General features: G+C 33.6%; 1 protein-coding gene across 1 annotated transcript; it reads left to right on the top strand.

The window, feature by feature from the left end:
* Window positions 1-3,592: 3,592 nt before the first annotated feature.
* Window positions 3,593-12,649, top strand: LOC140431936 (PRKCA-binding protein-like). Its single transcript, XM_072519804.1, has 4 exons — window positions 3,593-3,833; window positions 10,331-10,573; window positions 10,730-10,894; window positions 12,452-12,649. The coding sequence occupies exons 1-4, from the start codon at window positions 3,597-3,599 to the stop codon at window positions 12,647-12,649; spliced, it is 843 nt and encodes a 280-aa protein (XP_072375905.1). The 5' UTR covers window positions 3,593-3,596.
* The last annotated feature ends 732 nt before the right edge of the window (window positions 12,650-13,381 follow it).

Here is a 13,381-nt window from a genome sequence, read left to right as displayed (position 1 = left end):
TTAATCATTAACATAACTACTCTTTCAGCAACCGGTTGTCCAATCATTTTTTCTTTACCGCAATATATTTTAATTGTGTGGGTATAGCCTTCTAATAAACAAATTTTAAACAGCTTTATTCCAAACTCATGACGTTTTCCTTCCGACTTTTACTGTCGAAAAGATAACTTGCCTCTGAATGGGATCATAGTTTCATCAATGCAAACAGTTGAGCCTGGAATCATACATAGATGAAAATTAGCGTTCATTTCATTGACCAGACATTGAATTTTATGAAGTCTGTAATTTCCAGAACATTCGTCATTGTTTGCTAGATCAAACATGCGCAAGAGCAATTCGATTCGAGCCCCGATTTTGGGGCATGTATTTAGCAATATCACTTTTATACAATGAAATTTTGTGCCAGTAATCAGCTAATGACGGCTTTGAGTCTAGTCTCATCCAAAGAAGGACCGCTATGAATGTACGCATTTCAGTGCAGTTAGTCTCTTTCCAATAATTAAAACGTGACTCTTTCGTAATTATTTCATTTACTATTCCAGTAAGAATTTGTTGCTCTGCATACCTATTTGTTTCGAGAACAATCATATTTATAACATCTTCAGAGACAAATAGTACTCTGAGATAGCGCGTTCTTATCAGCCATTTCGTTTTTCTTCAAATATTCAGGAATGTCGAAGTTCAAAGGACAATCGAAAATTGGAAAATTTCCGGAAACAGGTCCCCAGTTTGATTCTTGTAAAGAATTTTCTTCTGGCCTAACAGTATCTGCCAAAAAATCATCATCTTGAGTCAAAGAAATGTCTGATTCTTCGTCCATTACTCGAGATGACTGAACACGGGATGGTCCTGCAGAAGTACTAGGTTTTACGTCTCCTACAAAAAAATATCGACCTATTAGTCCATTTTCAGATAATGCTTACTCTATCTATGAGCAAATAAAGGTTTTGTGTCAATTTAAATGATATATTCGTAAAACAAACGTAAATTCATTTGTGTGAAGCCAATCTAATAGTAAAACAATTGGATTATACAAACTAAAATTTTATTTAAGATTTTAGTGAACAAACCTTTTTTCAAAATGTTCTCTTGCTTTTCGCTACAGGTTCATTGTCGGATTCACTCGTCAATGCTTCATCTATATTGTACATAGGATCCAAATCCGAATCCGAATAATCAGAAAAATTATCACTCATGTTCAGTTTTATAAACTACTTTAACTCACCGGCAACCTTTTCTGCTTTTAATTCCAACTCTAAATAACGGAGTTGTTTGTTAATGTGCGCCATGGTAACTTTTTTCAATCGTGAAGTCGACGATTCACTCCCATCGGAAGTAAATAACAAACTGAAACATCTTACACGCGTCGCTCTCTTACTGGAAAGATAACAGACTATTTGACCTTCAGTGTCCACTGTGGTACACATGGCCTGCAACTAGACATTAGTAACAATTTCACAATCCCAGGCCGCGTGCACCATATGAGGACAGCAATTTTTACAATAATAACCAAAAAACAAAACTGATTTTATGATTTTTACTAAAAACAAACAAAAATAGAGTAATTAAGAAGATAAAAATATTTTGGCCCAGAAGACCGGGTACAAAATTACCTCTGAATTTACCTGGCAGTTAAAGTGTTAAAAAGAACTTTGAAAACAAATTGCATTTGATGGATTCGCCGCCTTGAGGTATGCATTATTAAAAAGTTTTGTCACTTAGAAGAAAGTAAACGTCTATCCAGGGTTATCTCTCATCCATTTTTGTATTTCCATATTATAAAAAATTTGTTTACTTTCGTATTTACGAAAGTAAACGACCAAGAGGAAGACCACAGACGAGATGGGCTGATGACATTAAAAGAATAGCCGGAACAAATTGGAAATATGTTGCTCAGGATAGAGACCGATGGAAGGAGTTGGGAGAGGCCTATGTCCAAACATGGACGACAGAAAGCTAAGAAGAAGAAGGAGAAGAAATTTGTAGTGGTGCAAAAAGTTTACATTGGTTGGTACAAGGGGTTGGACGCTATAGAAACAATGTGGCGGAAGACAAAGTAGAATAATTCCATTTTCCTAACTATATTTCAGTACTTCCAACGTCTTGTGACTACTATGTCCATCAAGAATTAATGGGATTTTATTTTCGTTCCGTGCTTTAACGTGCACCACTTGACAAATGACATGAGCCACTTGACAAATGTATTCATCAAGCCATTGTCCCCAAAATGCTACACTGCGTACAGGTCCTTCATCCATTAGCTCAGCTTTAAATCGTTTCCGAGGAAAAATAAAGGCAGGAGAAACGAATGTTCCTATGGCGTTTATACACCAGCTGTATAATTTTGGCCACGTTCAGCGCTGCTAATAATTTTAATTCCTGCCTTTGTTTTCAAGAATTTTGAGAGGCTTTGTAGGGACTGTGCGCATACCAGTCTCGTCTACATTGTAGATATTTTCAGCAGAAAATGGATATTTTTCCATAACTTCACCCAATAGGACTGAAAAACATTCTAATGTTTTCGTTATTGAAAGTCTGTGCTCTTGAGATATATATCTGCTCAGGAGCTCTTATCTATGGTTTCCTTGCAAGAAACCCATTCAGCCACTTTCTACCAGCAATGCCTTTTTCTTTATCAAATCGGTGGTTAATTTTTTGTTTCCTTGCTATTTGAAAAACAAGCGTTCTTAATTCTTAAATTAACAACATGCTTCGCTATTTCGGTTTCATCTTCGACATTAAATGTAGGCTTCCAGCTAAATATCCTTTGATACTGCCTTGATCAATTTTAAATCTTCTACGTGCTGTAGTTCGAGGTACTTTAAAGGTTTTTTTTGCTGTTGTATAACCCATTGTTTTATTTCGTAAAGCTTCTAGGCGTGCACCATGTTTTATTCATCCCACTGCTGTCCATTTTTTTAATTATTCTGAAATTAAAAGAGTAAATTATTTATTACATCTATTTATATGGTGACTCATATTCTTATGATGGCTCTAGGGCCATCCTAGGTATAGTAGCCTGGGACCATCATAGGTAAAATGTAGTGTAACACAAAAACACTAAAAACTTTTCATATGAAAATATAATCTTATTATATAAAACTATTACCTAAAGAAAAACTTACTAAAATATCTCCAAATTATATCCGATTATCCCTTTAGATACAAACCTAACATGCAGTAAGTTTTAGCCGTCACATTAGACACTGATATTTCAACAAAATTCGTTTACAAACTAAGCGGTCCATGTCGAAAGCATACAGTGAATAAATTAGGCAACCAGAGATACATGCCGAGAAATAAAGTATCAGTGCCAACACAGGTACATTGCCATCAAAGGTCATTTTCACTGCTAGGAGTTTCATTGGTATTTTTTTTTTAAATTCATTTTGGTTTGTTCATTTTGTCCAGGAGTTTATATTATGCCATTTAGTTTAAAAAACGTTATTTATATATCATAATCGATATACAACAAGTTCCAGAATTTTCGTTTTATGTTTGCCGTGATTTTTAAAACCTTGTATATTATCAATCGTACACAAAGAACTTATTTTTACCAATCGGTATATTAATCATGTCGTTTAATTTAAAGGGGAATGACGGTGACGTCTGGAAGTGTCACCATAAGAAAAGATGATAATAACCTGATCGGTATCAGCATTGGTGGTGGGTCACCTTTATGTCCTTGTTTATATATTGTCCAAATTTTTGACAACACCGCCGCAGCAAAAGATGGAACCTTGCAATCAGGAGATGAATTGGTTTCCGTGAACGGTCAGTCTGTAAAAGGAAAAACAAAAGTAGAAGTAGCGAAAATGATTCAAGCTGCAAAGGTAGGTTTTGTACATTAACGATTTATACAAATATTTGGCTGTTGCTCTTCTTACTGATTACCTACTACTTCACCTTAAAAATATGGGCAACAAAAATGTATTCTCATTCATGGTTGATCAGATAATAGAGAAATTACCCTCTTGTGGAAAAAGGTTTAAAACTTAGTAGGACAAGAGCAGAGACTTTAAAAATTACTTTAAAGATAAACTTGATAAAGCGCGTAATGTGTTCTGTGACTGCGGACTAGAGCGAGAATGTTTGTTACGGCAAAGAACCGGCAATTTATAGGGATTTTTCATAAGGGAAGACTTAAAGATCTTTTTTATGCTTTTCTAGTTTGTACATTTAAAAGCAACAAATTGTTTTTAATGACCGACCATTAAGGAACTTTTTAGTAAAAATAGAACAATAAAAAATACAGGTGTGTGGTTTATGGCTTATAGTTTCGTAAATTTAACAGTAATAAAATATTTTACCAGCTAATAAAACCTTTCAGTGAGAATAGAACATGCAGGTGTCAAATTAAACTGTATATTTTGTATCTACGGATAAGCGCCAGAGATATTATGTAAATAATTTTTTTTATAATAGATATGAAAGGGTCTAAGGTAGAAAATTTGAGAGATTTATGAGGTAATAAAAATTTACATTTAAGACTTTTAATAAAACTCGAATTTTTTGTCGATAAGTAAACATTGCAAAGAAATATAGTGCAGAGGCGTGCTCTGTATTGTTAATATAAAATATATTTGTCGAGAAAGAAATATATGCAGAGCAGTATTAAGAAATATGTTAGGGCTGTAATGTAATATAACTTGATTATGGGTCGGACAAGAAGACCTCATGTAGCAGTTCTAATGTTGACTCCGCAAAAATAATTATCTGACGCAGGCAAAACTGCTGGCTTCTAACTTCTATTACTCTGGCAGTGTGCTATTATAGAGGTACAGAATTGTCAGTTTTTAGTAAGACCAGATAAATTTTTCCGATATTTTCATTTAAACTTAGACCACTTAGTCGGTTATGTAATTGGCTAAGGTATTCGATAGACTTAAGGGAGTAGCAGAGTATAGGACACTTAAGACCAGCCCCTCCACTTCTACTCTGACGTCACAAGCCCCGGTCATCGGCCAATGAAAGCTAAGCCCCGCCATTATTTTCGATCCGTCATTTCTTCTTGTTTTTTGGCTGTCATCTGTCAATTCTTCTTCTTTTCGTTGAACTACCTGGTAAGTCTCCTTCTTTTCGATCTGTCAATTCTTCTTCTGATCAGCAACTGTTAGCTGTCATTTCAACTGTCAAATCTTCTTTTTTGCGTCGGTCGACTGTCAAGCCATCCAACTATCAAACGAGATAGGCCACTAGGATGATAATAATAATAAATGTACAAGGTGTTGAAGAAGAAGGGCTTACAACATATGAAATTTCAAATAAAACGACGCGGGCCATATGACACAAGCATGACAGACATATTTTGTTGTTTAATGATTTGAGACTGTGACACGTGTGGAAATCGTAACGAGCTGCATACTGTATTTTATCTACGACAAACACAACTAAAAACGCTGACGTTCTACATACATTAAGAATATATGTTGGTCATAGACGGTTCCTCGAAGCCATCAGGCAACAATTTTCCTTCATCATGTTTATAAAAACATACAGAGTCCACTGTATATACGATTTCATTGGTAGACTTCTTTTTGACGTATATTAAACCTGTAACGTTTCAATGTTGAAAGTTAACCGTAACGAGTTGCATACCATATTTTATCTACGAGGAACAAGTAATTTATTTTTAAACCCGGTATCTGGCACACCAAAAATAGATGTCGTAAAATAATTTTATTGGGTACATAATCTTATATAACCCTCAATAAACCCTGTGGTACAAAAAACGCAAAAGGAGCCAGGGGAAAGCGGTTTTTGAATTCGTTGCCTAGAAACAACATTCCCAGTTAAGAAACATTAGTTGGTACTAACTTCACTAATGAAGATCTCAAAATTTAGTTAATCATATGTAAAGAACTGTTTAACTAAAAGATATTTTATTGATTTAATAAAAAAACTTTTACATATAAAGTGCCTAAGACTTAAAGATTATAAATATAGGCCCAATTCTAACGGTGGAATGATAAAAACCAATTTTTGTTCCGTGTAAAACAAAGCCGCATGTTAAATTTTTCACACTACACAGTTTTCTAGCCAGTTTTACAAAATCTACATCGTCCTTTAGCGGTATAAAGTGGCCAGTGACCTAAGGCATCTGTTCTGGTAGCATCATCAGGTCTTACAGCAAAAGGATGGCGAATTCACCTCTCCACCCATATCCGCATTCACTCCACCCATAATTTATTGTATTAAGTGATTAGATTTAGGCATGGCACATTTACTTTTCTTTGTGTTAGACAAATCGGTGATATTTCATTGAAATTTTCTATAGTGAAATCTTATACTTGAAAAAAAAAACTGTATCTCAACTGACAATGTTGCATGAGAGCTACATGATTTTTATTCAACAAAATAATATGATTAGTTACCATATACAGAAAAAAATAGCACAGAATTACATTAAAACAACCTTTGTTTATACAGGAAGTAAAAAGCTAACCCGAGAATATTCCTAACAGACGTTTGACAATAAAAATTATGTGTGTAACGTTTAACACACCCAGTTACACGTTGACCTCTACTGGTATCCTATGTACTCAAATTATTTTTCCAAACATCTCTATTGACTGTTAGATGTCGCCACCAGTTTTATATAACTAACAAGACTTGTTGCTTACAGTTATCATTGTCGCATAACAGCTATATGTACATAGTAGAAAATCACTCAGGTTCTTGTAAAGATGTTGCTGCCTGAGAGCAACAAAACCAGATACCGGGTTAAAGTTGTTATTGTACTTCTGGTCTAATAATTTCCCTTAGATATAAATAAATATATTTGGGCTGTAACAGGGATAAAGGCAAAGATGATGATAATACAGTTTATTGGTATTGATGCTACTATCATGAAAGATTCGACAATGTATCTGATTTTATGAGTGTATATCTTCAAATGATTTATGGTTTCCGTTTGTGTTAAAAGGATCACTTAGTTACGTGATCCGTTTAGTGTGATCCTTTTGTTTACTTTTTGCGTTCATTAAAATCACAATCTACGGAAATTTAGACCTAAATCATCTTCCCTATATTTACTTATATTGCTGAGATAAATTTTCCCAACTAATAAATCCTTCAATAATTATTTGAATCTATTAAATGTTACAATTTCTGATTAACAGAACTTTAAAAAAGTGGGCGGTTTAAATTTGAATAATGTTAGAAACTAATTTTATTCCTCAACTAAAGTTCAACCTTTATCCGTTTTAATTAATATAACTTTGAAACGTACATTGTCAGTTTTTTACTTCACCAATATTCTAGCCACAATGATTTTTATGATTGATATTATTGTTTCGCTTAATTTAGAAAGTCACGGTTTATTGGCGTGGTTAATAAATATAATTCAAGAAAATATGCGATGTAATGTATTACTTCAAATTGTTGCGTGATTTGTTCATCCATATAGTTAGGCCATATTCGACATTTTGGCTAAACTTTTTATAACTGTCCTCGAATGCGGAATGAAGTGACTGTATTGGAAGAACAGAGATATCAATATCGACGACGAAAGGTTACCGTCTTAGATTCGCAGATGACGTTATTCTCGAATAAATGCAAGTAAAACCCAAATACTGACAAATCTAGTGCTCTAGTGCAAAATACGGACTGCGCAATGTTTTCGATGCAATGGAGAAATATGGCACAATAAAAATTAAGCTCGCTCAAACTTTCATTCAATCATTGGGCAAACTGTAATATTAGCTCTAGACTGCTCTAGACGATTAAACTTTCAGTGGACGTAGCTTGTCTTATAGGAGACCGGTGGGAGTCATGTGGGAGTCAATGACGGTCAATTCTAAAGCTAATCGGAAGCTTTCGAGTTTCTCCGGCTCTGTACCTTCTTTTGATAGGTACATTTTTTTTATTGACTGTGTATCATTGCAGTGTTGATGCAATTGCTCGAACTGTACGTTTGTAATTTGTAAAACCGGTGCAGTAGACCGTGTGCGTCTAGAGAAGTAATGGAATTTTGTGACTTGCAAGTAATTGTTTTATAATAAAACTTTATTTCTCAGATATTATGGATTATGAAAAAGATCAAAAAATATTGTTATTCTAGAACTTTTTGAAGAAGTTTCGACGGGTAATGAGTATGATGATGAAGAAGAATCGGGAGAAGAAGATCATGTAGAAGAAAACTTCGAGGGAAGCGATACGGAACAGGAAAATGAAGAATTAGAAGATAAGACAGATTGGTCCATATTTTTTGGGCAAAGATAATAAAACAAAATGGGCTAAGCATATTGCCCATAAGAACGTCAGAACTCGAAGTGAAAATATTGTTTTGAACCCTTCCGTGTTCAAAACAATGTGTCGGACAGAAAACCGATATTTTAGATCTCTGGAACAATCTATTTGATACTGATATATTGCAAATAATTGTTAATGGGACCAATTCAAAAATAGAAGCAGAAAAGCAGAAGTTTAGTCGCGACAAAGATATACCCAACAAACATTGATGAAATTCGTGCCCTTTTAGGTCCCTTATATCTTGCAGGTGTAAGAAAGGCAAGTCATCTTAATACAACAGATTTGTGGAAAACGGACAGCACTGGTATAGAGGTTTTCCGACAGACAATGAACATCACGAAATTTAAAAATTTATTAAGGTACATGCGAATTGATAATATCAATACAAGGCATGATAGAGTTAGTTTGGATAACTTAAGGCAAATAAGAGATCTTATTACCAAGTGGAACGAAAATCAGAAAAAATGTTTCTCTCATTCGCAATACGTAACCGTGTACGAAAAGTTGAAGAGTTTTAGAGAACGGTGCACATTCAGTCAGTACATACCAAGTAAGCCCAATAGAAACGGTATAAAAATATTTGCACTGTCTGATGCGAAGTTATTTATACCAGTAACATGAAAGTATACGTTGGCAAAAACCACGTGGGTGGTCCACACTATCTAGACACTAGTACCAAGGCAGTGGCGGAACGGGCTTGTCAACATCTCTACGAATCTAACCGACATAGAGAACCGACGAGAAATGTTACCACCGAAAATTGGTACACCGGCGTTGATCTTGGTATAAGCTTGAAGGGAAATGGTTTAACTCTCTTGGAAACATTAAAAGTAAAGAGGAGAAAAATTCCTGCATATTTCTCTAACAATCAAGGACAACTTATTGGTTCTAGTACATTTGGGTTTGGTTCAAGTGGAACACTAGTGTCATATAAACCAAAAAAAAAAAACAAAAACGTTCTGTTATATACCACTATGCACCATGGGGACGACGTTGATCCTGTAACTGGAAAACCGGAAATCATATTAGCATATAACAGCACAAAAAGCGGTGTTGATATCGTAAATAAATTATGCGCACAATATGATGTGGCACGTTGTAGTATAAGATGGCCTATGGTTGTTTTGTACAGCCTTTTAAATGTTACAGCAATAAATTCCTTTGTTATTTACAATTGTAACATTCCAAATCCCACAAAGACCTGACGAGAAGTTTTGACAAATTTAGCATTTAGCCTTATGTACAACCACCAGAAGAATCGAAGCCAAAATGTCTATATATCCAAAACAATAAGGAGTCGACTAAAGGAGATCTGTCATTTGGATGAAGATGTACCAGTTTAAAGAACTCCGGGAGCAACTGGGAGGTGTGGTGACTGTAGATGGAAAAAGAATTGAAAAACGAAATATTTTTGTTCTATTTGTAAAAAGTATTATTGTTTGCAACATGTAAATCTAATTTGCAATGACTGTAACCGGTAACAATATTCCGGCTTAATTTTATTATTTTTTTTGTCATCTCTAATATTTTTTATGATAAGTCTTAGTGAAATAATATTTTATTTTTGTTTAAGAAGACTGATATGTTATGTTTTAGTTTTAAATTAATTGTAATTTGTTTAGTAAAAAAGAGAATAAATCACACTATTACAAAAATTGTGGACTATTTATTGTGCTACGTAAATAAATATTTTAAATAAAGAAAATATGCCAATAATAATAAATGATGTTAAAAAAACTACAAAGAATAGATTGTTTTATTGAAATTTAAACAACATGCACCCAGAGGACTATTTTTATGACCGGTGTAGTAGACCTTGTGCGACTACTGATACACACAACTATGTCTACTGAAACGGTAATTATATCGCACAATTCGCAATATTAGGCAATATAATTGATCGTCTATATAAGTTATCGAGAATAAACCAAATAGCGATATTACAAGATCTATTTACAAGATATACTTCATACAAAAATTCAAATGTACTAAGAACTGCAACTAAACACAAAAATTTAAAATGTTTTTCTTTGTTTCTCAGCAATAAAAAAAATGTTTACTATACTATTACTTTTAGGATGAAGTTATTATCAATTATAATAAGTTACATGCTGATCCTGGTCAAGGTAAAAGCTTGGATATCATCATGAAGAAAATGAAACATCGGCTGGTCGAAAATATGAGTTCTTCAACGGCCGACGCGTTGGGTCTCTCCAGAGCTATTTTGTGTAACGATACATTAGTAAAGAAAATGCAAGAGCTGCAAGATACCGAAGTTATGTATAGAGGACTTGTTGACCATTGTAAAAGAATGCTGCAAGTACGTATTGCTTTTTTGAATAAATACTTATTTAATTTGTTTTATTCATTTTTATTAGATCTCCCAAGCAGTTACTTATAGTATAGATTAATATTTTCGAGATTTTATAAAGCTATTTCTGAAGAATTAAAAATTAATTTTACTTGTCTCTTTTAGGCTCACATGGAGTTGCAACAGGCAGTTAAAGCAATGGGGGATATTTTTTCTGGAATAGCAGTACGAGAACCTCAACCCCGAGCAAGTGAAGCGTTTCGATTATTTGGTGAACAACATCGCAGCATTGAAAAAATGGGTTTGGAGATGGTAAAAAAAGTAAAACCAGTAAGTCTATAATTTTTTATTTATCTGAAACAATTGTACCTATGTGTTTATAAAGAATGAAACATCTTTAATATATACCTAGTAATCAGTTCAAGAGCAAAATGTTTTTTTGATACAAACACAATAAATACGTCTTTTCTTTTTAATCTGGCTACACTGACAATAAGTGTTACTAATTACTGTTTCTAATTAATCAGTTCACTTAATTTATAAATTAGGTAAACCATTTAAAATTACTTGTAGGGAATATTCCAATGAGTATTCATCTTTCACTGTCAAAAATAAGATTTGTCTTAACCTAAAAAAATATTTTAACACTTATTTTATATTTTAATTAAAACTAAAACCTACTACGTAAGTCAGATAGTTTAAATCTCTTGAATCTTTTAGTTTCTTCTGGTAAGTTTATTAAATCTCTTGCTAGTTTGTTGGGTGTAATTTCACTTGTTCTCGATAGGATACACTAAACTTTTTGATCACTGCTTTAATACTCGGAACATTAATATTCCTATGAATTGTGCCATTGGGTACATACAATGATACGTTCACTATTGTGCGTAGTATTCAAATATGTTGGAGTTGCTGGCGGTTTACCATACTTGGATACCATAAATCGAGTTTTGATCTCTTCCTATGAGCCAATAATACTCTTTCAGTTTCAGACCTAATTGTTTCGTTTTAGCGAAGATGTGCTTCTGCCATGTTAATCTGCGGTCCAGATGTATTCCTAGATGTATCCTTATTTATTTAGAGTGGTCGAAGTGTTAAAGCTGAAATCAATTATGTGTGACTGGTGAACAGTTATCTCATTTTGTAGTAAACGTTACATGAATAGATTTACTGGCATTTGCTTTCATACGCCAAATGTGTAACCAGTTTTGTATGTTGTCGAGAGCGATTTGTAAGCCTCTATAGGCCTGGTATGTGATGCCATAATAACAGTGTCTTCAGCAACTAGCATTGATTTGGTTGCAGGTACTTAGATCGGCAGTAAATAGCAAGCGCAGGGTTGGCCGCAGTATGTTTCCTTGTGATACTACAGAAATAGGAATAAATTTCGGAGAGCGTCGTGTTTATGTTGGCTTGTAAGTTTCTCATACCCACATAAGGCTTGATCATTTCATAGAAAGGGTGAGGTAGGTTTTGTTTTATTTTGTAAATTAAGACTTTATGTTATGGCTGCATTACAGTATCTTTTGTCTGCTAGATCATTGCTGATTTATTCTACTAAACGATTAATCTGTTTTACGATGCCATGTTTGTTTCGGAAACCAAATTGATGGTCCGGTATAAGTTTTATTTTATCGATTTATGTTCTGCTGTAATAGTAACAACTTCTGTATCTTGTCTGTCATTTGGAAATTCAAATTTCCATATTCTATATGCAGTCCTCTTTTCGGGGCAATGAAATACTACCTTAGATTTTAGTATTTATATTAAGATATAAATTGCAAAAATTAGTTTTTATTCTATAGAAGATACTTCTGGTTTTTTTTTTATTTCTAATATAGATTTATCTTTGAATGATTTGAAAAAAAATCTTTAAAATTATTTTAGGTACTTTCAGATGTTGGAACATATCTCTACAAAGCGATTCCAGATACAAGACTTACAGTAAAAAAATATGCTGATACCAAATTTGAATATCTAGCGTATTGTTTAAAAGTTAAAGAAATGGATGATGAAGAATGCAGTTACGCGGCCTTACAAGAGCCGCTATATAGAGTTGAAACTGGAAATTATGAATATAGGTAAGTTAATTATATCGTCAATATTTAAATTTTATATACCTAATAAACTTCAAAATTGGAAAAAGTATTTTTCCAGGTAGAGATCCGCCCAGAAGAGGGATGTAGTAGAGGAGACACACAACCTGTAGAGTTACATCTGCTAGACAAATGGTTCTCAAACTTTGGAAGAGTTGGGTATAGAAATTTATAGTAGTGCGAGAAATGTTAGCATTTCTACTCCAATAGGATAATATACCTCTATATTGCAGGCAGAACTTAGAAGAAAACCTTTCTTTAAATCAAGTAGATATTAATCCTAAAAATACTTGGATTACATAAATAACAAGACTTCAGCAGAAAATCTATAACCCTTCAGCTACTCTATTGAACCTACTGTCTTGCTCTCGAAAGTAAAAGAGAAATACATCGCAAGGAGGAGAAATGCTGGATTACAAATCATTTATTTTATCTGTGTCGCTATTTGGAAATCGGGGAAATAGTTATCTAATTGATGCACCTCAATTTATATTCCACAACATAAAAAAGAAGCAATGTTAGGTGTGAAAACTAACTTGTATTGTCACTAATAATACATACCACTATATATCATCAATTATAGATTAAAAACTTCTGTACATCATCAAATATCGCAGAAACAAGAGGGGTTTGTAAAGGAAAAATGTATAAGTGATTAAATATTGAACCTGAGACTACTCATTCCAAGTACCTATGATAATATGCACTCTGAGATAGCGCG

This window comes from Diabrotica undecimpunctata, unplaced genomic scaffold, assembly GCF_040954645.1.
Source record: "Diabrotica undecimpunctata isolate CICGRU unplaced genomic scaffold, icDiaUnde3 ctg00002304.1, whole genome shotgun sequence".
NCBI lineage: Eukaryota > Metazoa > Arthropoda > Insecta > Coleoptera > Chrysomelidae > Diabrotica > Diabrotica undecimpunctata.
This window is presented reverse-complemented; position numbering and strand designations above follow the sequence as displayed.